We start from the raw sequence: 27303 nt of genomic DNA, 5'->3' as shown, positions 1-27303 counted from the left end.
GTGCTTGCAGGAAGCATTTACTTTGTTAAAAGAAACAGTGTGATACCTAGAAGTTTCCATTAACATTTCAGAAATGCAAAAATTAAGTATGATAAAAATTACCCAGGAACATTTGTTTTACCTTTCTCCCACCTGACTTTCCTTGCTATAAATAGCTTTTCTAAGAACTGGAAGACCATACTAAGTGTAGATCCTAATTTACAAAACAAAATTGGAACCCAAATTAAGTTTGCTTTTAAAAAAGGAAAAATATTAATAATTTACTGGAGTGCATCCCCACAGTGAAAGTAAAAAAAAACTAATAATATATTTAAGCATGGACCCTGTGCACAATGCCCACTTATACTTGAGGGGAATGAAACTCATGTGCCACATGACTTTGTAGTAAATTGTAAAGGGGATTTTTCCTGTGGAACTTTGGGGGTTGTTTATGCTGCAATGTATGAGTCTTACAGTGCATTCTACATTGGAAATACTGAGCACACTTTGAGGAAATGCATTTATCAGCATGTGTATAGCATTAAGACCCATGATGTAACAAATGCTTTATACAGGCACTCTTATTTATTTATTTTTTTATCTTGGAAAAGGTAGTAGAGTCCCTGAGGGATGCTGACTGGAAAACGCATGTAGAGGCTCGCAACTTCCCTGACAGATTAAATTCAATGCAACAGTATTTCCAGGATTAAATAACTCCATTCCTATCAGCAGTCTATTAAAGATGACAGCTATTTCATGATAAGAAAAAAGTCTGTTTTAACAATGTATTTTGTATAAATTAGCTTTTTACCATTGTGTTTTAAAATAATTGTGTTTTTATTCACTGTCTCTTTAAAGGTATGTAAATACATTTGATCATATAATGTTGTTACTAGCTGTCATGTGACTTTTCAAATAATTAAATGTCATGGTGTTGAGTAGGTTTCATTCTGAAGACGTCTAGTACTGTTTAGACAAAAGTCCTAAGTTAAAACTGTGTTTGTGTTATACTTCTGCCTTAGATTGACATGTTTTCATCTCACTTTGTGCTTATTACACATCTTAGGTTAGTCTGGGTTTTGTATGTATGTACATATATATTTATACTTATATATACTGATATGAATTGAATATTAGATAAGTTCTTGATTAACTAGAAGTTAGATAGTTGTTCTAAAACTTGTTATTGTTGTTATTGTCTAAAATTTCCTAACTTATTTGGAGTATTTTGTCATGGCTAAAGACAGAGAAAGAGAAAAGTATTTTAAAAAGTGCTAAAAACTGTGGCCGTAAAATCCCTCCCCGAGGCACCAACAAATTTTATAAAGTGTTCTTGGGAGGGAAACATCTTTCCGTGGGTTGTCTTATTTGTAAGGCCTTTTGGCCTAGAGCCCTCTCTAACAGAATAACAAATTGATAATTAAAAGGGCTACTGTCCCCAGATACTGAGGCAGAGAAGCCCTAAAAGACATCTGAGAAGGACAAACATATTCACTCAGTCAAGGAACTGGATTACTGAAACTGAAGATCTGAGGATTTGGAGCCATTCTCTGCTCCAAACATTCCAGAGAAGAGTCTACCTCTGAATTGACTCCGGCACACTCAACAGCTATGGCTCCACAATTGTCAGAACTGATCATCATTCCCAATAAATCACCAAAAAGGCTACTTGAGCAGGACTTCATCAGGGAGGGGAGTTATGTAGGATACCTTCTTGACTACGTTCTGCCTCATCATTCTGATACTTCAGGTCATACAGAAATACATCCAAAGCAGATCGGGATTGCATGATGAAGGCCTTTATCAAAATGCAGATTCAGATGGGAGCCCTCCCATTCCCTTCTGTATTAAGGGTGGACATGGCTGGCTCAGCATCACCTATATTACCTCCTTCCCTTGTGGGGGTCATGGTAGTGGTGGGTACAGAGCCAATCCTGGACCAGAGATCTATTCTTTCAGTGACGGCTTGGCATTTAAGAGATCTGATCCGATACACTCAACTTTGAGGCGCTCTGAGTCAGGGATGTCTCTGAACCCTCAACTTGATTGTAGTGTCTCTTGAACCTTCATCAGGGCTGTCTCATACAGCACCCTTATCAGTGTCAGAGGCCTCGGCCTTCGAATCTTCAGCACTGATCGTATTCTTGAACTGTCCACCTTTTTTGCTTTGGAGATACCCTCTTCAGTAGCACCCATTTCTCCCCCGAGGAGCAGCTCTAGTTACTGAAATGGATCTCTCAGATTCTGCTGAGGTTGGTATGACGTTTCAGGTTATGGACAGGATTGTTTCATCTCTATTGACAGCAGATATGCAGACTTCTATAGAGTTGATTCTACCCTGTGTCTCCCACTATTTTACATCTCAGCCCCAGCGTGCATCCATGGGTCACAGCTAAGAGTCATGCCTCAAAGTTACTGCTCAACTGCAGCAAAAGTCCACTGAAAAGTTGGAATCACACACCCCCAACATTCCAAGAAAGAGGACATGTAAGAGGAGGCAAATTGACTCCCCATTGGAGTTGGTCCCTTCATACAATAACTTGGCTGATCAAAAGGGTACCCCATAGTACCCTCCAGAAGACACCACTTTCAGCAAAATCCATGAACTTATATGGCAGAGGGGATCTTACATACCCCCTCTCTGGATGTGGAGGCTCTCTTTGAGGCCTGTAGTTCAATACTATCTACTTCATGGCTGGTCCCTCCAGCAGACAAACTAATAGATCTAACACTGTTATGAGATCATGATAGGAGCCTGACACTTGTGATTTGGTGCCTCTGAAGATGGACAAAATTCATAGGCTTCCAAAGGACAGACAGCATTAGGCCAAGAACCTACTGGTTGATTCATTATTGTAACAGTGCTATTGCTGACACAGTATACAACCACTGTCCATCCACCCAATAAGGAATCCATTGCTATGGACAGATTAGGGAAATGTATATATGCTTTGGGAACTTTTGCACTTAGGGTTCACAAATATGCACCCATATGAATCATTTTCAGAGAGATTTATAGCAACAAGCACTTGACACTCTGTGAAGACCTCCTACATCAGACTCTAGGAAACAGTTGGAGACTACTGTGAGTACAATGATAAATAGTGCCAACCTCTTCATGCAGTTCATGCTCAATGCAGCTTATGGAACAGCTAGGGTTGCAGGACAGATACTGCAGTGAGATGCAAGACTTGGTTGTGTTGATGCGACTTTACAGACAACTTTAAGGCATTATAAAAATAAAACTTTAAGGCACTGTTTGCAAATGTCCCCTATGATGAAGTATCCCTGTTTGGTCCAACTGTAAAAGAAAAAATGCAGAAGTGTGAACATGATGGCAAAATGCTTTTTGCCATTGGAGTGAAATTTGAGACCCTGCAAAAATAATACAGCAGGAACCAAAAGGGTCCCAAGTCACTCTGATTTAGGAAAACCAAGCATCAGCCATTTCAGTTAAATTCTGACATGGGTGCTCAAAGACGAGGTGGTCCCTTTGGTGGATGAAGGCCTACATGCCAAGGAGATCTGCAGAACCAGGGATACTGTGGGCAATCCCATGACCCACGAACAGCTGTCTGACTGCTCTCCTCTGGAGGTAGTTGGGAGTCATTTGTCCTTCTACTCACCTAAGTGGATATCCATCACACAGGACAAATGGGTTAGAAGAATAATATCCAGAGGTTATATAATTCCCTTTTCCCAATACTCCTAAAATTAAGAAACCCTTTCCCAATGCACCACTGAATCAACTACAGTTGGAAAAAAAGAGACGTTGCATCTTTGATTCAAAACAGGGCCATCCAGGAGGTCCCATGAAATAAAACGGTGTCAGGATTTTATTTCAGGTTCTTTTCAGTTCTGAAGAAAAACAAAGACCAAGGGCTCATTCTGGACTTCGGTCACTTATATGTGATGAAAATTCAGTTAGTTCAGGATAGTTATGGTGCAGTCAATTTTACCTTGTCTTTGGCCAAATTATCTCCAATCAGAATAGCCAAAGCTTCCTAGAAATATCTTTGCTTCCACGTGGAAGCCAGTTACTTTCAGTTTGGTCTTAACACAGCTCCTGGGTATTCACCAAGTGCATGGCAGTCACAGCAAATGACCTACAAATTCATGGGATTCAAGTCTTTTTCTATCTAGACTGCTGGTTCCTACTTGCCCCAAAAACAGAATCATTAGTCAAAGCCAGGGACTACTTGCTCCAACTGTATCTGTCCTTGGGCATAAATTCATCAGATGTCATCTCTATGTAATGACATCCACAGTGTCTCCTTTCTCTGACAAAGCAGAGCCATAAGTAAAGCCATCCAGACTCTCTCTCTTTCCTGCTCTCCTACAGCTGCCCTGGTCCTCAAAGTCTCAGTACTAATGGCTTCATCTGTTCTAATGATACAGTTTGCTCATTTCCACATGAAAATTCTGCTGTGGCTCCTAAAGGTATAATGGTTGCTTTGCCTTTGAAAGGTTGAAAATCAACCTACCAAATGGCCTTTTGTGCGAACAAGAATGACGAAAATCGTCACACCGATCTGCACCAAAGTTCGAAAATCAGCAAATCGAAAACCAGATTCACTGATTTTTGAACTATAATTCGAAATACATAGCATAATACGGGGGGGCAAGCCCCCCTGCACGCTCCTACTTTATTATTCTAACTCCGAGGTCGCACTACAGTTGGGAAAGGGTTCACTTCCCCATCCCCACTATAGTGCACCCTGCACCAAAAATGCCGAATTTGCAATGAGCGAACGTTACTGTGCATTCGCTCATTGCACATTCAATGCATTTTGTTTTTGGCCTTCTGAGAACTTGAAAAAGTCCTTTTGGACTTTTGGATTTCACACATGTGCATTACGCACATGTAAAGGTAAACCATAATGGTCTCAAATTTCCTATCCTCTGTCAAACCGGATTATCATAACAAATTTTTGGAAGCTACAGCTATGATGGTGGTTAGATTCCCTCTGCATGCATTCCGGGAAACAATTTGTCCTACAACCCCAGATAGCAATGGTGCTAATGGATGCCTCCTCCTTGGCATGGGGGGCATTAAAAAGGGAGGATGGTCTAAGGGTTATGGATTCCAGAAGAGGCCAGCCTTCACAGCAATTTCTTGGAGATGTGGGCAGTCCTCCTGATGCTGCAGAAACTTCAGGACTACCTTCCTCTGAGGATTATTTCTATCCAGATCAGTCAATATGAAAGTTGTTTAGTACATCAACAAACAAGGGAGAACTAGCCTGAGGTCACACCCCTTATGCCAGGAAGTGATGAAGGTTTTGCAGTGGGTACATTGATCATAGGTTAAAGCAGTTTTTGATGATAAATGCCATGTTTTGAAAGATCCCTGGCATTTTCCAGTTTCAGTGCACATTCCCAGGTCTGTCCATTCCCTGGTAGATAAGACAAGGATGTCAATCCTAATACCTCATGAGAGGTTTCTCAATCTTCTGATAGCACAACAGAGTTTTCATCCGCTGAGGCCAGGTTTGCTGTGATCTATTTGCTTCCCCATCCAATATGAAATGCAGCAAGTTCTTTGCCATGGTCCCTCCAGAGGGATATTCCAAAACAGATGCTCTGGTCAAGCAATGGTATCCCAGGCTACAGTATGCTTATCCTCCTTTACCCCTGATTCCCAGATTTTTTTTTCAGAAAGCAATCGGATGCAAAGCCCCAGTGATCCTGATTGTCACTTTTTGACCCAGGCAAATTTGTTTTCCACCTTCTCAAGCCTCATGTCAGGGACCCCCACCCCCCCAGCATCTTGGATCCCAGACAGGATCTTCTTTTCCACCTGCCCTTAAAGCCTCACCCAGACCTTCACAGCCTCTGTCTAAGGTCTTGGTGTTTCCACTTCCAGTGATAGCCAGTAGCCATCTTTATCCTCTGGTGTCATTAAGATTCTGTCTGCCTCTCAGAAGGTATACACATGCAAAATGTATCACACGAAGTGGAAACATTACAATATCTGTGCATCTGCTGAAGACATTGACCCCTTTTCTGCTCTTATTCCAGATATTCTCTATTTCTTAGATACCACGTACAATTCTTGTTTCAGCTCCTGTGATATAAAAGTGCGGTTAGCAGTCAATTCCAATTTTCACCTTGTCAGAAATCCCTTTCTCTGGCTTCCCATAAGCTTTGCAAGATCTTCCTCAAAGGAACTTTTCTACTCTGGTTCCAGGGAATCATTGCCTCCACAGGAGGTCAGCTTTGTGATGGAAGCCTTAACAAAACCACCATTTGAGCCAGCATTATCAGCACAGTTGAAATATCTTTCCTGTAAAACATTGTTTCTGGCAGCTATCGCTTCTGTTAGAACAGTTTCCAGACTGCAGGCTCTATCTTCTGCAGTACTTTAGTTGGTCTTTAACAAAGACAGTGTCCCACCATAACAGCCCTCCTTTTTTCCCAAAGTGGCTTCCAACAAAAACATGTATCAGCTGATTCACTTATCACTTACCTGTCTTTTTACCAAATCATGTCAATATAGGTCCATAGGTGTGTACAAGGCTAATGGCCCTGGAGCCTTTACAAGCCTAGCCTAAAAAAAAATTGCCCAGGCACCGTGCCACCCGATGTTAGTTCACAGTGCCCATATCCAGTAGTGCAACTAGAATCATCCCTGAAGTGAACTTTGGCAAATATATCCTGCATACTCTGGCTGTCCATAGGAAACTTAGATTTTACCTTCATAGAACAAAATCGTTCAGCAAAGATTTTCAACTCTTCATCTCCTCAGCAGTTAACAAACCTGGATTTCGAGCGTCCCAAGTCACCCTATCTACGTGGTGTTTGCAATGCATTTTTCATGTCTACTCAAGTCACAATTATGCCTTAACATCCAAGCCCAAGGCTCATTTCATCAGATGTGTAGCCACTTTACCAGCCTTCTTTAAAATTTTCTCATTTGATGAGATAGAAATATAGTTGGCTATGAATGTCAAGAAGCTGCAGCATATATTCGCCTTTATTAAAAAAGTTCAGGAAGAAAACACGCAACTGTATCAATTGATTAATGTTAGTATTCATGGCCACTTTAGGCATTAAGGAGGGATTGATTTGAAGAGATACCCTGTCTTTATAGAAAATTATGTAAGAAGGCCTAGCTGATAAGGCCTGGAGTTCAGAGATTCTTTTTGTTAAGGTAATAGCTACCAAAACGATTGTTTTCCAAGAAAGGAACTTTATGTCACAACAGTTTCCTGGCTCAAAAGGTTTCTGACTTAACCCCTGTAGGATCATTGTGTGGTCCCAAGGGGGAGTAGGATCTTTTATGGGAGGTCTAAGGAGGAAGACTCCTTTCAAAAATGCTTTACATAACCTGGAAGCTGATAAAGAGAGGGATTAGTCTCTAGTATGGAAGTTGGATATTGCAGCTAACTGGAGTTTAATGGTAGAAAAACTACCTCCTTCTTTGAAAAAAGTACTGAGGAAAAAAAGGATGGCTGAAGTAGGCACTAAAAAGGGTCAATGTTCTCTTTAGAAGCCCATATGGAGAATCTTTTCCATTTGCTTTTGTAAACTTTCTTAGTGGAGGCTTTTGGGAAGATGATGTCACAAACAGGGAAAGCGAGCCTTGACCTTCTCAATATCACTAGAATTGCAGACACCATGCAGTCAGCTTGACGACATGGAGATTGGGGTGATGAGATTCTGATGAGTGAGATAGGAATTCCTGATTGGGCTCCAGTATCCATGGAGGATATTTGAGGTGAGACCAGAGGAAGGGAAACCACACCTGTTGAGGCCAGAAGGGGGCAATGAGTATGACTGAGCTATTCAGCCTGCTTGCTTTCTGTAGGAACATTGAGACCAAAGGAAGAGGGGGATAAGCATAAAGGAGGCCAGGGGGCCAATTGTGACTCAGAGCATCCCTCAGTGATTCCCCCAAACAGTGGGATCAAAGCAAAGTACTTGCTGCACTTCTTTTTGAGGGAAGAAGCAAATAGGCTGCAGCAAGGTTTGCCCCAATGGCTGAAAATCATGTTCGCTACTGAGTGATTGAGGGACCACTTGTAAGGAATCAGAATGGACTTGCTGAGTCTGTCTGCCAGCATGTTGATTTTCCCTGGTATATGTGTTGCAATTAGAAAGTGGTCTGAAGAGATTGTCTATTCCCAGACCCTCATGGGCTCTCTGCACAATGGATAGGAATGAGTTCCTCCTTGTTTGTTGATGTACCAGACTACTGACATGTCAGTATGGATAGCAATAGTTCCCAGAGGGAGATCATCCTGAAAGGCTTGCAATGTCAGAAGGACTGCTCTCAACTCGAGGACATTGACATGCAGCTTGTTCTCCGAGGGGACCACATGCCTTGGACCAGCTTTCCTTTGTAATACCCCCCCACCCCAATTGGGAAGTGTCTGTGATCACTGTGACTATTAGAGAGAGAAGAGAGACTGGTCTGCCTAAAAACAGGTCATCTGACTGTATCCACCATCGAATATGACATTTGGAAATTGGAGTAAGCCTAATATGAACAGATAGAGGCTGGTAAAGAACTGATCTGCTGAACCACCAGGGTCCATTGAAGTATTAGCATAAAGAATCTTGCCAGAGAGACTAGAATAATGGCAGCTGACATTGACCCAAGGTCTTGTAGCACCATTTATGCCAGACAGGATAGATGAGACTGTAAGTCCCACACCTGATTTTCAGAGATGTAAAGCGGTGAGGTGGTAGTGAAGCCACTTGGTTCATTGTATTCAGTTGTGTCCCTATGAATTCTAGGTTTTGTACAGGAGTCAGGTTGGATTTTGCAAGATTTATCATGATGCCAGGGGGGTTGGATATCTGAAACAAGTAATCCCTAGCACATAAAAGCCAATGCCTTGTTGGGGTGATGAGGAGCAAATCATCTAGATAAGGAAAGCACCTGGAATCCTTTGAGCCTCAGGTGAGCTGCTATGATTGCCATGCATTTGGTGAACATCTAGGGAGCTGTGGTGAGTCCAAAGGGCAGAGGTCTAAATTGGTAGTGACTGGCTCCCACCTAAAAGTGCAGGGGTCTCCTAGAGTGCCTGTCTATTCTGATGTGATAGTACGCATCCTGGAAATCTATAGAACACATTCAAGTGTCCTTGCGCAGGAAAGGCAGGATGGACTGAACCATAACCATCCAGAACTTTGACTTCTTTAGATATTGATTCAGATTGCTTCGATCGAGAATTGGTCTTAGGTCCCCAGTTTTCTTTAGCAACAAAAAGAAGTGGGAAAAAGTTCTGAATCCTCTTTGTTTGGTTGGGACCTCCTGGATGACTCTTTTTTGTAGCAGCCTTCAAACTTTTTGAGCTGTGTACTCCCTCTAACTGGGTAGAACACCAGGGAGTTTCCACCTTGGTTCTGGAGGTGGAAGGGAAAAGGGAATGTAATAACCTCTGGATATTACACTTAGCACCCACGCATTGTTTGTAAGATCTGTCCAGGCATCTAGGTACAGGGAAACACAACCCCTGACTGCCTCCAGAGATGGACAGTCAGACAGCACTTCAGGAGCACTGATAGGGCCTATCAGAGAAGGAGTCTCTGAAGCCCTGGTTTTGTAGAACCTCTCTACCTCTGGGCTGACATCTACCATTGAAAACTCCTCCTCTGCCTCTGGAGGAAGTATCCCCATGCATGTCCTGAAAAGGCTCCTAAGACTTCCAGAACCAAGTTTTCTTCCCTCCTTGCTGGTTTCTAGAGAAGGTCCTCTGAGGAGTAGAAAGCTTAATTCCCATGGGAGATAGGCTCGTTTTTTCCTGCCCATTGTGGGTAATCATTTCTTTTATTGAGGCCCCAAACAAGGAGGAGTCATCGAAGGGGACATTAACAAAGGACACCTTAAAGGGTTCTGCAAAGTCTCATAGCCTCATCCAGCCCAAACCGGCTGCTCATAAGGTACCCTCTGCTGTATGAGAGATAAACCTCATTGAGGAATTAGCAATAGATGATAGAGTAATCAGATGGGGAGAGATCATTTTGAGGTCCTCCACTGACATGGTCTCAGCAAGATAATTTGACAGCTCCTTGATCAAATCTCTTTGCAAGTGGGTAAAGTGTACCAAATAATTTAAAAACCTTAGCACCCATCATTCCTGCTACTGGTGGCTGAGGTGTAGATGCACTTTCTAAACTTGTCCATCACTGTGGACTCCCTGATTGGTGGATGCATAGAGGAGCTCTGCTTGGCTAGCTCCTTTTTTGTGGCCACTGCCACAACAATGGTATCAACTGGGACACCCTTGCTCCAATATGAGCTGTCTGCAGGTGGGTCACAGCAAGACAGTTTGACAGCCCCTTGATCAAATTTCTTTGCAAGTGGGTAAAGTGTGCTAAATAATTTAACGACCTCGGGACAAATGTGGCTAAGGTTTAGATGGACTTTCAGAATCTGTCCATAACTCTGGACTTCCTCTTCAGTGGATGGACACAGGAGCTCTGCTCAGTTAGCTCCTTTTTTGTGGCTGCTGCCACAACAATGGCATTAACTGGGACACCCTTGCTCCAGTATGATCTGTCTGCAGGTGGGACTAGAAATTTAGCCGGACATTTGGGGATGGGCTCGATGGTGTTTGTTTCTTTCTAGGGAAAGTGAGAAACTAAATCAACAAGTTCAGCCACCAGCGGGTCACCCAAGATGTAGACGGGCCTACCCAGAAAGCCTCCAAGAACACTGAATCTTCAGAAGAAGGAGGTTGTGCAGACCCGCCACCTTTCTGTTTAAGGATCTTACAAAATTCAAGAAACAGTCTTCCCACCAAGGCTTCCGGCATGCAGTATATCCAAAATCAACGAAAAATGTGGCCAACAGTTGATATAAAAAACAGCTTTAATAAAAAGGATTAGCGCTTTCACAAATGTGCTTCTTCAAATCCTAATATGACAGACTAAAAAACACAAGACATTTAAAATCCATGAGAACCAATAAAAATCCTTACAAGTTAATGAGTTAATGATCTAGCTTTAAGTGCTGGTTTTAATGGTATAGTAAAGTTATGTCCAGGTGCTCTATGTGCCTGCATAGTCGCTATCCATTTAATTTCTAGGAGTTCAGTTTTATTAACTACATCACCTCTTCTAACATTCTGATTAATTATTCCTATTACTGTAAACCTGAAAGAATGTCCCTGATTATATTTAATATGTTTATATAGAGCATTTAAACCATTTTTATTCCTAATGTCTCCCAAGTGTTGCAACACTCACTCCTTAAATTTCTTATTGGTTTTGCCTATGTAAAATGCTGTGCAGTCTATGCAGTTAGCTAGGTAAACCAAATACTCAGTCCTGCAATCAGCATTTACATTAAAGGTATACTTCTTGTTTGTAGCTGGATGAATAAACATGTTGAAGCAAGACATAAAGGGACAAGATTTGCAGGACCTACAAGGAAAAGTGCCATTTCTCACACTGACTTTATCTTCCTTTCTAATAGGTTTATAACATAGCTCCTTTTTAAGCAAAGCATTGTTTCTAAAAATAAATTTTGGTTCCTCACCAACTATATCCTTGATGGCCTTCATCATATTCATCCAGCTACAAACAAGAATTATACCTCTTAAAGCTAAATCATTAACTCATTAACTTGTAATGATTTTTATTGGTTCTCATGGATTTTAAATGTCTGTGTTTTCTAGTCTGTCATATTAGGATCTGAAGAAGCACATTTGTGAAAGTGCTAATCCTCTTTATTAAAGCTGTTTTTTATATCAACTGTTGGCCACATTTCTCATTGATTTTGGATATACTGCATTCCAGAAGCTTTGGTGGGAAGACTGTTTCTTGAATTTTGTAAGACTTTTGTTGCAGTTTGTTTCTTTATCTCTGGTGTGATTTTCTTCTTTTTTGTATTTAAGGATCTCTAGGATGTCCCCGAAGGAGACGTCATCCAGTGGTGATTATGGGGATCCTTCTCCTTCATCAAAGTCAGTGTCTTGGTGAATGACTCCATTGGGGAGTCTCTATGCCTCCTCTTGCATATGTTCTTCGGAGGGACCCTCTCTGTGGGGTGTTCAGGAGAGGTCTTGGAAGAAAGGGGAGCTTCCCCCAGGGGGAAGATCATGGAGGCTTTGCGTGGTAGACTGACTCACAGCAGGAATGATGGTCTCATTGCTCGGACTGAACAAGGGACAGAGGGAAGGAGCCAAGATGTGAGAAGATGGCTATCTATGTAAAGAGAAGGCCCTTTCTACCACCTAAAAAACTGACAGACTTGGGGAAAGCCCCCCCATCTCATTAGGAGCCAAGGCAGCTGAGGATGAGGGCAATCCTGGATCCATGGCTCCAGAAAGGATCAGACCTGAGCTGCCATGGGCTGAGGCACCAAGAGGAAGGGATGGATCTGACAAAGTTGGAGCCAAACCCCTCCCCTCGGATCCGAAATGCACTGATCAGACAAAATTAGAGGAGAGCTGGTTAGGGAAATGGTTGGCATCAAGAAAGGGGGCTTCCTCAGATCTGATGCTGACCGTCTCAGTATCTAGGATCCTGGGACTCTGAGATCACTCGTCAGATTAGAGAAGGAGACTGACTAGGTTGGGTAGGTGTAGTCATGGATCCAAGAGGGGATGTAGTTGGCAGAACCCCCATCTCAATCTGAGCCCTGAAGAATCTCCACATCATCCTGTCCATTAGCTTCAGAGAAAATCCTAGAGGATCTGGATGATGTTATGGATGCAAGTCTAGACTATTTTTTAGGGGTTTCCAACAACTTAGAGGGCAAAGCTTGGGAAACCGGTCTTATGGTAAACTCAGGAGTTTGGCTCCTTGCCAGAGCTGTAGTCCTAGGATCCAACCCGAAGATAGATGCCATAGGGGCACCAGAGACTGTAATGACTCTGATCGAATCTGAACAGAGCTTCAGATCTCGGGGAATAGACGTGGATCTAGGATCCGAAGTCTGGGTAGATTTAGTAGGAGGCTCCTAAGAGGACCTCAGTGACTTGTGAGTTTGCTTCCTAGAGTCAGAGGAGCCCTGCTGATATTTTGAGGGGGGGGTTGAGCTCCTGGAGGGGGAGATGAAGAGACTGGAAGTAGGCCTTTTAAGATAAATTTGTTACGGTGATCGGCAATAGATTGAGGACTGAAACCGGCAAAAATATTGCACGCCAAACACAAGTGCTCAGGCTCCAAGCAATACACATTTCTTGTGGGCATCAGAATGGGGAATTTTGTGCCCAAAAGAAGAACAACATTTAAACCCAGAAGGTTTGTTTAACATGCTGTTAACTGGCAAAAATCTCAACAAAAAACAGCACAATTAAAAGTACTAAATATACAGTACACACTACAAGGACGGATTAAAGGAAAGCAATGAAACTAAGTAAATATATATAGATAGTTTTTTTTTTTTTTGGTAAACAGAGACAGGGAGAGCCAAAGCACTAAGACAGGGAAAAAGAAGCAGAAAGACTGTGAAAACTCAAGCTGGTAGGTAGAGGAGGTAGTAGTAACTGTATAATTCAATAAAGAGAAGAAGTTATCGTCACAACTAGAAAAAATTCACTCTTACAAGCTCGATACCAGATCCAACTATTTGTCATGAAGGCAGCAAATCAGATGTGAGGAGTTGGAGATGGTGTTGTGCATTATGGGTAGAGGGATGAGCTCGAAACTAGGATCCAAGTCTTGAAAATGCAGCTGAGTCAGATCTGAGGACTGGATCAGTGACACATCAGTGAGGAAGAATGAAAAGGACATCAGATCAAAATGGTACCTTGTGTTAAACTGTTTATTTCTGTAATGTATCAACTTCCAATGGGTGCTGATAAACACTATTGTTTTTCACACAGCTGTACCAGATATAACCACTTTCACTTCACCAAACAAGCAAAGGCAACTTAAGTGCAAGATTGCCAACACCGAATAATAACTTAATGCCAAACCTAATTTTAACAACACATGTAGAACTCAGAATAATTTACTGAAATTGCACACAATCTGTGCTGTAGATTTGTTAGAATTATGTTGCCACATAATTCTGATGTCAGTTGGCACAATCCTGCATGAAGATGTACACTTGCCTGAAGTCAAGTAAATTTCTGAAGTGGTACTTAGTAAAAGAGATTTCCATAGAGAAGCTATCAAATTAGAACTGAGAAATTCAAGGAGAAAACAGTATTACCTTGATTCTGAAATGTGAAAGAGGAGTTTATGTTAATGTTCTTGCCATATATACTACAGGAAAGATATTTCAGCAGCATCAATCGCAAATTAATTTAACCTCTCTTCTGTCTTAATGGAAATATACACACTGATTATGGCTATCGAATTATGTTAGAGCAGTTTAAAAAAGTGCTGCAGTGCTCTTGGGGGTGATTATAGCAATGCTGAGCAATACTACTAATATTTCTTATTGTGTTTCAGTATCATCTGACCCCAGAACCCAGTCTGGACAAGTTTGGCCAGAAGCCTACGCCCTTCAATGTTAAGTAAGTAAGAAACTACAAAAAAAACAGCATTGCAGTTCCATCAGTCATTTGCACAATAACAGTCCTAGTAAAAGCATGACCTTTCATAACTGTTTGCATCATGTTCAAAAGAAGTAATTTAAAAAAGTCCTCTCTGCATGGAAGGGGAACCTACAAGTTATTCACTGGAAAGTATCAAACAATTTATTTGTAGATGCAAATGGAATGGTATATGTCTAAAATAACAGTACTTTTCAAATGTAGACGTCTATATAGTGATAAATATGATAGTATGATACTGTATTCATAAAGATGTTAAATGTAATGTGTTGACCTACAACGTACTGCATAGAAGGCTAAACCTAAGAGCTGCTAATGAGCTTCACCTTACAGTTGCTAATTTGGTTCCTGTAGTATCCACTTTTGTACTGTTTCACTCTGGGCAAGTCATTTAACCAGTGTTCCTTTGCTGTCCCTGTTCTTAGTAGGTTCTTCTGTCTAGCAGGCTTACATGGTTAACAAATGGATAAAATACAAATAAATAAAAGTTTGGATATAATCCTTTTCTGAGTCATGATCATAGAGCCCTGTTCATTTTGACACCCAGGATCACTCATAGGCTGCAGTTTACTATAGGCAGTCCAAATAGTTATAGCATCACAGAAGGTTAGGGTTGTGTCATAAGGTAATAAAGTTAAAAGGGGATAAAAACTTAATGTGTCACCTTAAATGTTGTTCCCATCACATGTAATGCTACCTGTCAGACAGATATACTAAGGAAGATTATGGTAACAAGGCAAAGTTCAGAAAGATCTACTTTATAAATGAAAGCAAGTCTACAATTTGGGGTGGGGGGCTATTGTCAACTTATGTAATTCCCATTAGAAAAAATGTATTGGACCAATAAAATTAATTTTAACAAAGCAAAGTCACAGGAATCTCTAAAGAATACTGGATAAACCCACATTGGACTGGGTTTTTGTCCAAGAATCACAAATATAAAACCCTTCTGGGTTTACACCAACCACAAGGAATAATACTCCTCAGTCAAACTCTCCTAGAGTTGATCTACAAGGCTAGTTATTTATTTTCTTTCTAACTGCACAGCCAGTCTGTGACTAAACCTATACCAAAGTATATATGCATCCATGTGTACTTATATGATTTAATCAGTTTTATCTTTATTCCACGTAGTTTAGTGAAAACTGCTCCAGTCTCCACATTATGTTATTCATCAGTGCATGAAGTATGTTTTTGTTAATTCTGAGTTTTGCTATAATCTTTTTGTTGTGTATATATTTTAATTTACAAAGAATATCCTAAATGGCTTATAGAAGTAATAACTTTCAGCATTTGGAGATGCTTTGCCAGTTTTGGCATCTACTCTTAATTATTTCAGTCAGAACTTTTCTTTTTCTATTCTTGTATGTGTTGTCTGAGATATGTGATATGGCAAAAAGGCTCTAGATGTTCATCATTAAATCACTCGTGGTAGCATAAAGGTATATGAAATGTATCCTGCCAAGGATTGAATGTCCGGACCAAATACAAAAGCTTTTGGGCTCTTTCCTCATGCACTGTATGTCTTAGGAGGCTTAAGGGTGTGCAAGTATAAAAAGCAGATACACAGGTATGAAAACTCAGAACTTTCTCGCCACTGAAGATTTCAATTAGATGTTGTCTTCTCTGCATCTTGTTATTCAGAGGTAATTTCAATATTAGAGTTTTGGGCAGATAAATACCTCATTTGGGACTTTCCTTCCTTTGTTTGAGAGAAAACGTGGTATCTTATGTTTATGAGAAAAGAGAAATGTCTGAGTGGCAGATAGATTCCTTACAGAGATGCCAACACAGCTTGCCTTTTTTACTTGAGGGAAGATCATGAGGCTAACGCCTGAAGTATTTGTCATCTCTTCGCCTCTAAATTTATTAGAACTAGCCTACATTCCGCTGTATTCTCCTTTAGAAACACAGACTGAAGGTTTTAACCAAATCAGCAATGAAATCTGTGTTGGTACCTCAGACATTCCCCCTCCAGCTCTGAAAAAGAGAAAGATCTGACACTTGTAGAGTCACAGTTTTGGCCAGAGTGGAGCTTCCCTTCCCCTCTACTTCTTTTATACTACTTCACTGAGGAAGAAAGCTGTGAGTTTTTGTCGCACACACATCTGCTTTTATACTGGTATACTCTCGGGCCTCCTTGGACATATGGCACACAAGGAAGGAGACATTGAAACTCACTCCCTCGTAGGTATGGCAAGTGCAACAGCCCAAATCTGCTCAAATAATTCAAAAAACAAAGCCAGCACCGTGAGGTGTTTGTCAAACAACAGCTACTTTGCACTGAAGAAGGCTAGGTTAGCCAAAACTGGTTTGCTACTTATTTTGCGTATTTTGTGCATTCACATGGGGTTTTTACTACCCCAGTGATGTTTGGAACAGTTTTTAATAAACTTCTGTTTGACAAACACCTCACAGTGCTGACTTTGTTTTTTTGATTACACAAGGAAGGAGCCCAAAAGCTATTAGATTTGGGCTGGATGCCTGGACGCAGGCAGAATATGCTCCATATAGCTTTATGTTACTTAAACATGATCTATTTGAACATCTACTGTTATGGTAATTTTACTTTTTAACTACTATACGGCATTAAGTAAACTTATTTTACATATGCACTTTAGTCATTCTGTAAGAATAATTACTTTAAGGCATTACATAGGAGAGAGTGTGCAAAGGTGTTAGAAAATTGATAGTACAATAATCAGTGTCAAGACAGAACAAGCATCAAGTGATATATGTACAAAGTAACCATAACAGATGAATGTTAAAATGCATATCTAGACTAAACCCCTTTTCTATTGACCATTGTCAAGAAAACTGTGCTGCTGTGACTGTCTTGACTATCTTTACTCCCTGCCTAGAAAGAACTATATTTCCATAATGGTTTGACATATTCTAATTACATTTTCACAGGATTATATTGTGACAGCTATCCAGAAAATTTCCTTTGACTATGCTCCTAGGTTCCAATTCTGTGGAGCAAATGCATCTTGAACTTAAATAAAATAATATTTTAATGCAATTTTTAGCCACAATAAAGTCAAAGTCTTATTTTAGATGGAAATATAGCTTTTAGGTCCAGAATAACACTAGTAAAATTAAACATTTGACAGCATTTGTGCACATTTCCCTAAAAGTAAATGGTAACTATACTTCAATTTTAAACTGCAAATTCTTTGTTAGTCTGTTAATTTCTAATGCCCAGTCTAACCATAATTTGAGACCAGCTGTCATCTATAATGATTTTGAACTTTTAGACAAAGACACTTGGAAACTCAGCTATGTCTGATAAAATACTGTGATAGTCATAAAGACGAGAAAATGCCAGCATCTTAAATATGTGGTTGCCAGTCTTCATTATTAAAACTGTATTTTGCTATAATATTTAAAATGACAGAAAATGTCACATTTTGTGAAATACATACCATGCTTACTTCAATATTGTAGCACAATCAAGCTATGAGTTTCTATGAGTCTGAGATTTAATTTGACAGCAAAGACAAATGACGTAATGCATATATCCTGAATCTGTTACTCACCTGTGCTGGTGATGTTCCTCATTCACACTGCTTCAGTGGCATACGGGTTCTTTGCCTGCACAAACCCACACTGGCAACTTTCTAGAGCTCAGAATTCCCTCCTCTAACTCCCTGTGATATTGTATCAGTTAAGCTCCCTCCCATCAGGCAAAGCCTAACTCCTGTCACAGGAAGTCAATTCATAGGATCATAGTATCATTGGAGGTTACTAGGCTAATGGACCTAGGGCCCTTACAAGTCTAGCTAAGTTAACCCTAGTTCCCAAAGGTGTCTGTTTCAAGCAGACACTAAGAATCAGCACCTGTTGCCCCTGTCCAAGAGGGACATAGTGGGAAACCCCAGGAGTGAACTTCTGGTTACCCATCCAATTGTCCAGATTGCACTTAAAGAGGGTCAATGATGTGCTCTGTTTAACGTGGAGAGAGAGCAACCTCTGGGAAACAAATCTCTTCTGCCAGCAAGTTCTATTGATGTTGCATACCATAACACGAGTAGCATGAGTGCAGTTTAACTTCCAGATATGCAGCATTTCTAATAAAGCGAGGTCAGAGATAGCTTTAAATGCAAGGTAGAGGTCAACTCTGAGCAATCTGTATGACACAGAATAGAGAGGCAAGGATTTTAGCCTATCCATATAGGGTAGGTGCTTGAGACCCTGATTTTTCCTAGTCAGGAACCTTTGTGGCCTCTTCAGCTCCTGCAGGTGCTTGGAGAGATACATACCAAAGGCGGCATTATACTCAATTATTGGCCTGATGAGGGAAGAGTACAGGGAGATTATGACTTCTTTTTTTCTGGATGCAATGCCCTTACTTACAAGGTGGGCTACATAGAAGGCCCTTCTTACCACTGTGGCAACACGGTGGACAAATGTTAGCTTGCTATCAACCTGTATGCCCAAGTGTCTCGCCACTGAGAGCATGCTTAGGGCATTGCTATTGATGTGGTATCTAGCAAGAACATTGCTGTGCCAAAGAGGATAATGATACATTTTTTTAGCATTGAGTCTGAGGCCATGATTCTGGCACCACTCATTTGTTAGGGTGAGACCTTCTTGTAGGATGTTTACATTATTTGGGGAATCTAAGACAGCCTCCAGTTTGCAGCTGTCTGAAACTTCGTCAGCCAAAGGCCTTTAATTTTTTTTGCACCTTGGAGATGTAGATTCCGAATAACAGGGATCCCAACACTGATCTTTGTGGTACACCACTGGTTATGAGTGTACTGTTGGAGGCTGACTCCCCTACTTTGATTGTGTGGGTTCTGTTCTATCAGTAAGCCAGTTTGCCACCCACCTAATGAGGTAAAGGTTGATGCCTAGCTGGGTAAGTTTGTTGATGATGCAATCCAACAAAATGGAGAACTACCAGCAGAAAAAGCAGCAGCAAGTCCAGCACAGATAAAAGTTCCTTTCGAAGCTTTATTAACAAACTCACACTTAAAAACAATAAAAAGTATCATTAAATAAAGTGAGATACAAGTGCATTCGTCCTGGTACCTTCCAGTACTTCCTCAGATAAATCTAAACAGACTACACCCACCCTAGCCCTTAAATAACCTATGTTGAAGCCTTAACATTTCCTCTTCTCCAGATTTAAAGAGACAGTGTTCAAATACGTTACATATTATAACTTTAGCTCCCAAAATCTAACAAACATAAAATTAACTTTTGATTACTTAAAAAATAATTAAGTATGCCACAATAAATAATTTATAAATAAATATTTAAAAATTAAATGGACACCTATATAATTTTAGAGTGCCTTTCCATTGTACATTACCTATATAAAATATATTACTGCTAATAAACCGCAGATGAAAATTAGAAACATATTTATAAATTCAATTGCACTATCCATACTAAAACTAGTAATAAATACAGTTGTATATGTGTAGGGGGTATACACAGGGGCATTCACAGATCTCTCCTGAGTTTCTTGCCCCATAGCCAAGATAGGCACATACCATCTACCCCTTCTCTTTTTTATCACCTCCCAAAACATTGTTTCAATCACTTATTTTAGGGTACTTCCTATTCAAAAGCATATTTTTCATAATACCACACTCTTTAATAAAATTATCAGACTCTGCAACCATTCTAGCCCCCCTTAAATACTGGCCTTTAACTATCACTTTCTTTTGATGGTATGGGTGTCTACTCGAATAGTGCAAAATAGTGTTAGAATAGGTGGTTTTATGATAAATCTTACCAATATAATGTCTATCTTTGTAATTTTTCTATAACAAGCTATCAAGGTAAGAAATTTTGTCCTTGTCAGCTTTCATACTAAAGCTAAAAAAATGGGGGGTTGTGCTGATGTACTCTCTAAAACACTCCAGTCATTGCTTAGTTTTAAATATGGGGTACCTTAAAAAAAGGATCGAAGCATTGTTATCAGAGGTGATACAAAACAGAAGGGATAGATGGTATGTGCCTATCCTGGCTAAGGGGCAAGAAACTCAGGAGAGATCTGTAAATGCCCTTGTGTGTACCCCCTGCACATATGCAACTGCATTTATTACTAGTTTTAGTGTGGACAATGCAGTTGTCCGGTGAGTTCTTAGTAAGAATTGGAATTTTATTAAGGAAGATGGTGAAATACCCTTCTCTCTAATATACCTTTCACGATGCTGTTTCTTTTATATACCACAATTTGGATACTATTTCACTCCAATGGAGTTCAGGAAGTTTACATTGTAACTTCTAATGAGCGGAGCCTAAGATTTTGACAGAATCAAATTATGTCCTCACATTTATTTATTTATTTAAGTAAGTATGATAACCGGGGAAGTCCACTGGGCCATAAAGAGCCCATTTTCAGTGGAGGCCCGGGGAGAAAAGCTCCAGTACAATCAGGTTACAGAAATTATGACAAATCACCAAATTACAAATTACATAATATATCAAAACTTTGTACAAACAAAATTAAGATAAATCCAGAAATGTGTAAATACATATGAATAAAGTAAACTTGTCCATATTTACATGCAAGTAAAACTGAATATATTCAAAAGCAATTTAAGTCAGCTGAGCATTTTGAGTTAAGACATATCTACTTTAAATATAAGAAGGAAATGACACTAGGTAGACAGAGACCGAGAGGAGTTTATGTAGGAAAATGGCAAGGGCACTCCCATTTCACTGATAGATGAGACAGTAGCTGGGATTTGAAATTGGTATGGTTAGGAAGGTTGCGAAGATGGGGGCAGAGGGAGTTCCAGTTTTTGGCTATAGAGTAGGAGAGAAGAAGCTGGCCAGGAGGATGAGAGGGTTTGTGGACCATAAGGAGATTTAGATTTGTGGATCTGAGTTGGCAGTTGGGTATGTAGGGCTTTAAGGAAGTGGAGAGAGATGGGCAGTTAGCTGGATTAAAGATAAGCTTGTAGGCAATGGTGAGTTGTAGGTAGTTGAGGTAGTTGGGGAGTTCAAGCCAGTTGAGGAAGAAGAGGGAGCAGCAGTGGTGGGATGAGTTTTTGGAATTGGTTGCAAATTTGCAGATTTTGTGGTAGCAAGATTCCAGTTTGGTTTGTAAGTTGATGTGGAGGTTTGAGAAAAGAGGGACACCATACATTAGGGAGGGGAGCAAGAAAGTGGATGCTAGGGTTTGATGGGTAGAGGGGCTAAGGAAGTGATTGTGTCTGTAAAGCAGACCTAACTTTTGGTGGGTTTTTTGATAGCAGAGAGGATGTGGGTGTTAAATGTTAGTTTATCATCAATGATAATGCCGAGAAGCTTGTTGGTCAGAATGATTTCAAGGGGGGGTATGTTTCTGGCTGTGTATGGGTGGTTTTATCAATGCTAGAGTTTTTGGAGGGGGATAAGATCATTAGTTTGGTTTTATTTGTATTCAGGGCTAAGTGGCTGGATTGCATCCAGGATTCTGTTTTGGAGAGGGCTTGTTGGATTTTTGCTAGGAGCTCGGAAGGTGAGGAGGCTGAGCAGATGATAGCTGAGTCATCAGCATACTGAATGACAGATGACTCTGGGAGGAAGAGGTGAAAGTTATTAATAAACATGTTAAAGAGGAGAGGGCCGAGAACTGAGCCTTGAGGTACCCCTGTGGGTGTATGTAGGAAGGGGGAGGTTGAAGATTTCCATTTACATCTTGTTGGCGGTTTGACAGGTAGCTGGAAAACCAGATTAAGGTGGAGGGAGACAGGAGTAGAGTAGAGAGCTGGGATAAGAGTAGGGTGTGGGAGATTGTGTCAAAGGCTTTTGACAGATCAAGAAATAGTGTAGATACAAATTTACCTGTGTCGCACTCAGTGTTAATTATTTCTAGAAAGGATAGGAGAGCAGTCATGGTGGAGTGGCCAGGGCGGAAACCATGTTGGGTAGGGGAAAGGGGATTGTTTTGGGTAAGGTGTTTCATTAGTTGTACTTGGATGGTTTTCTCTAGGATTTTAGACAGAGGGGACAAGATGGCTATAGGCCTGAAATTGGTGGTGTCTGTATTATTACCACCTTTGTGGAGAGGAATTATGTAGGCATGGCGCCAGATGGAAGGGACATATGATTTTTGTAGGGATCTGTTTATAAGTATGGAAATAGGGTAGGCAATGCTGTCTGCAGAGAGTAGGAGAAAGATTGTCAGGTGTATTGTGACAGGGTTCAAGTTTGAGGAGGAGTCTTTTTATAGTGCCTGTGGGAATGGGAGTAAAGCAGAAAGATTTTGAGGGGGAAAGCTGATTTGAGAGAGGGTTGTGGAGGGAGGGGTTGGGTTTGGAGTAGAGGGGAGGGAAAGAGCAGGATAGCTTGGCTATGCATTCTATGAAGAATGAGTTGAATTGTGAGGCAGTGTCTAGGTCAGAGAGATAGGGATTGGGACAGGGGTCTTCTTTATTACCTGGGTGCAGTAATGATGAGATGGAGTCCCAGAATTTTTTGGGATTTGTTGAGTGTAGAGACTGGAGTTTGGAGTAATAGTTTTGCTATATTTAATTATTAACTTTTTTGTGGAGTTTCAGAGTTGCTTGAATTCTAGGAAGGAACAAGTATTTTTGTTTTTTTGATAGTGTTTCCATTTTTTGTCTCTTTGTTTCATGGCAATTTTAGTTTCTTTGGATAACCATGGGCAGGAATTGGATTTGATGCATTTGGTCTTTGTGGGGGCCTGTTGGTTGAGGAGGGTAAGAAATGATTGGTTGAAACAGGAGACGGCATTGTTTAGAGGAAGAGTTTTTAGAGGGGACCAGTCAGTGTATTTAAGGCAATCTGAGAAAGTTTGGGGATTGAAGGATGAAAGGTTGCGGGTTTGAATGTAGTGGTGTTGTTTTTGTAGAGGGGAAGGTAGACGGTCAGCAAAGGCTGGTAAGTGGTCACTTAGGGGATCAGGTAATATACCAGATTTGGTGATTAGATTTGGATGTGTTGTTAAGATCCAGTCAATGATTGTTCCTGTGTTACCATTCTTTTTGGGTCTTGTAAGTGAATGAATTATTTGGGAGAAATTGTATAGATTGATAGTGTGGGAAGGGGCCTTAGAGGTAATAGAGGTCCAGTTTATGTTGGTGTCACCAGGGATATAGGTTTCATTTTTTATGTTAGAGGAGAACCAGGATAGGATGTTCTCAAGAGTTTTAATGTTATCACCAGGAGAGATATAAAGGGCATCAATACATATTGATTTGTGGTTATTTATTTTTAATAAACTTATAGACATTTCTGCAGTTGCGAAGGTTGGAATCTTACGGGTGTAGGGGCTAATGGTAAGGGAGGAAGGGTAGATAATAGCTACACCACCTCCTTTTTTGTGGTTACGATCATTGTGAATCATTTGGTAACCTGGTGGAAGGATTTCATGAACTTTTATGAAGGGTTTAAGCCATGTTTCGCAGATGGCAGTAATGTCAGGGTGGTTATAGGAGAGCCATGCATGGAGGTTGGGAATTTTGTTTCTAATGCTTTGAGCATTGAGTGTGGTTAGACATATGGACTTGGGTTTTGTGGACTGTGAGGAAAGTTTGGAGACATTTAGGTTAGAGAAGGGTCTGGAGTTGGGGTGGATGTCACCAGCGAGAGAGAGAGAGAGATTTGATGGAGGAGTAAAGTGAGAGATTGTGATGGTGAAAGGTTGTAAGGTTTATGTGTGAAAAGAGACTTTTTGGAACAACACTTTAAAGGAATGAATAGGTTGGGAGGTGAGAGGAATAGTTTAGGTTTGAAAAGGTATGTAGTGTTGCAACTGAAAAGTTCATGAGAGATTGATGAGTAAGAGGGGGAGTGAGGATGGTTGTTTGTTGCACTGGAGTGTGTGAGAGGGGTGTGATAAGGGTTGGGAAACTGTGTGAAATAGGTTAGACAGGAGAGATAGATTAGAAGGATTAGTGGAGAAATTGTGAGAGTAGATAAGTATATCATTTTCAGAGGGGAAATGGAGAGCAGGTGGAGATTTAGGGATCAAATGGGAGGGTGGAGTTTAGCAGAGGCAAATTATGATAGGAGTAGGGTGAGGAGGTGGAGTTAAAGGATGTATAAGAGGACAGACAGTGGGGTGGTTGGTATTTGGGGGTAGGGGAGCGGAGTGAGCCCGCAGGGAAAACGGAGCGGGTAGAGCTGAGAGAAGAGATGGCCCAGAGAAAACAATCAGTGAACAGAAACTGGAATACAGGTAAAGGCAGAGAGTGGGTTATATCTTTGTAGCAACTGGACTAGGGGAAAAATGTTAAAGAATACTTTAGTTCATCAGATCAAGCCTTGAGAAGTGAAAGTTAACTCCATAGACTCTCAAGTGAGGGACAGAGAGAAAAGTGAACGGTGTATACTTTGTAGGGCTGTGTAAAGGTGTTCTGCAGAACTTTCCAGGGTGTATGCTGCCACCTAATGGTGAAGAAGGAAGGTGGTACCCTAAATTAAAAGGAATTTCACAACTATGTCGAAATTAATCTAAGTTTACAAGGAAGTGGTCATGGAGTAGCATGTAAACCTGGGAGAGGAGGGGGCCAGCGGACTGTGGCAGGCTGCTATCATGCACACCAAGGTAGAATGCTGGGCAAGATTATAAATTGCCAACAGCAATGTTCAATATAGCTACATACACTGATGTTCTTTCGTAGGAGGGAAACTAAGCCCTTTAGTTAGGCTGGTGTTGATTGAGCCTGGGAGCAGCTTATCCAAGGATTTCTTCACTCAGATGAAAGGGAAATTCTTGTACAAAAGCAGGTAGAGACAGCACCTGAGGGAGCAAGCTGTAAAGAGAGAAGAGAAAAAATAAATAAATAAACTGTAATTAAGGGGAAATAGAGGGGGGTTGGAAGAAAAAAAGGAGAGTTTTTAATGTGGGAGAGCTAGTACGAGCATGTACTGTGGAAAGAGGATCTAAAGAAGGAGGACAGAAAGGTGTATGAAGGGGGAGAGACAAGAGCAGCACAGAAATAGGAGAAAAAAATAAAAATGGAGGGTGACCACTAGTGTAAATTAGGTAGTTCTATAGGTAAAAGCAATACCCCAAGTCAGCCCGAAAAATACATCATTAGCAGACACACTTCACTAAATGCTAAACAAATACAGTCTTACATTTGTCAAAGAACAGTAGCAGACACATTTCGGCTAAATGATAAACAAATATAGTCTTACATTTGTGAAAGAACATTGGAAATATGCACATTCAGGTGTTACATGCAGCTACTAATGGTTAATAAACAGTCCTTAAACATAAGAGAGTAGTAAAAGGCTAAGTAAGACTGAATAATGCTACAATTAACAGTCACCAAGACTCCTGCCTTGCATTCAGTTTAAGTGCTTAAGTGCGGTTTTGTTATCTGAAATTAGAGCACTACTTTGCCTTTGAGGACAGCTATTATAGTCGCTAGGCAATGTGGTCAGCAGGACTTGAAAAATGTGGTGTAAGGCTAAGTTAAAGCTGTCGCTGAGTTTACAGCAGTAATACAGCTCCTAGTGACTAAGTGTGTACACTTCAGAGCTATATAAAGGTAGTCGCTAGGACTATAGCAGTATACACAGCTCCTAGTGACTAAAATAATACAAAAGGGTCTATATTATATTTGCAAATGCTTAGGTTGTCGAATACAGCTTGATCGACACCTAATGAGCGAACCTTCATTACATCGAACTCTGGAAACTGCGAAATTTGAAATCCCAATTCGGCATAGTCGGCCCTTCTGCGGTGTAGCTCCATAAGGTAAGTGTGCGATAGTTGCGGACCTTAGGGTTAGGGTGCAGGTTAAGGTAAGTGCATAGATAGTAACATATGTAAGGGTTAGAAGTAAGGTATGGTTAAGTGTATGTGTGTGGATTATTTGTTTTGTTTGAGTATAGCTTATTAAAGTAAGTGTGCGATAGTTATGGACCTTAGGGTTAGGGTGTGGGTTAAGGTAAGGGCACAGAAAGTAATGTATATAAGGGTTAGTTTAGGTTTAGAAGTAGGGTTTAGGTTAGTGTATGTATGTGGTTTATTTATTTTGTTTGGGTGGGTAGTATGTAGCGAGCGGTGTAGTGGGAAGTGTGCTTTCGTTAGTGGGTGGAATGGTTTTGGCCAAGTAAAAGTATTTGGTGACGTGTTTTTCTGCATTGTGAGCTTTCGCTGACTTGTGCGTTCGGTGAATAGGTGTCGATTATGTTGTATTCGACAAACTAACCGATCGGGAATATAATATAGACCCTACAAAAAGGTCGTATAAGGTTAAATTATAGTAGTCGCTAAGAAACCAATAGTAGTTTAGCTTCTAGTAACTTAATATGTACACTTCTGACCTAAATAATGGTGGTCACTAAGAGGCTAACCTTGCATTTAGTTTCTAGTGAACTATACGATGGCTAAATGCAATGCAAGGATACCTTAAAGCAATCGCTAATAATGCAGAAGTAATTCAGCTTCTAGTGACTAAATTTATTTACAATTATGGGGAAAAAAATGGTAGTAGCTCAGAATCTAACCAGTATGTTCAAACCTCTAGTGATTAGATAAGGATGATTCTAAGCAATATAATAGCAGACTCTATGCATCTATTAGCATATTAAGCATCTAGAGACCAAAATAAGGATAATTTAAGGCAAATGGTACAAGCAACAACAGTGGTAAACCAATTGGGTCTAACAGCAACCTCTAAAGTACACTTCATTAGTAAAGTAGAGAAACATAAACAATCTTCCAACGCAAGTGTAAAATGACAATAATGGAAGCAGTTACACATTAAAAGTGTTACATTAATACAGTGCAAAGGACCAACTCAGAGGCAAGAGGACATGATTTAGTCCTGGTATTTTAAAATCGTGCCACTGGAAGCATAGCCGTAATGACAACTTTAAGGAGGGAACTAGCTGTAAGGGGGGGTAAGTTACAGGGAGAAGGGATGAGAGAGGA

General features: G+C 40.6%; 1 protein-coding gene across 1 annotated transcript in view; it reads left to right on the top strand.

Annotated features, from left to right (window-relative positions):
• LOC122794082 (testis, prostate and placenta expressed) overlaps positions 1-27303 on the top strand; it is a 694197-nt gene that overhangs the window by 377732 nt on the left and 289162 nt on the right. Inside the window, exon 5 of the mRNA XM_044062223.1 lies at positions 14338-14402. Coding sequence (XP_043918158.1) covers positions 14338-14402 — 65 coding nt within the window. The remainder of the gene's footprint in view (positions 1-14337; positions 14403-27303) is intronic.

The sequence above is a fragment of the Protopterus annectens genome, chromosome 1.part0 (genome assembly GCF_019279795.1).
Source record: "Protopterus annectens isolate FY-2018-M chromosome 1.part0, PAN1.0, whole genome shotgun sequence".
Taxonomy (NCBI): Eukaryota; Metazoa; Chordata; order Ceratodontiformes; family Protopteridae; genus Protopterus; species Protopterus annectens.
This window is presented reverse-complemented; position numbering and strand designations above follow the sequence as displayed.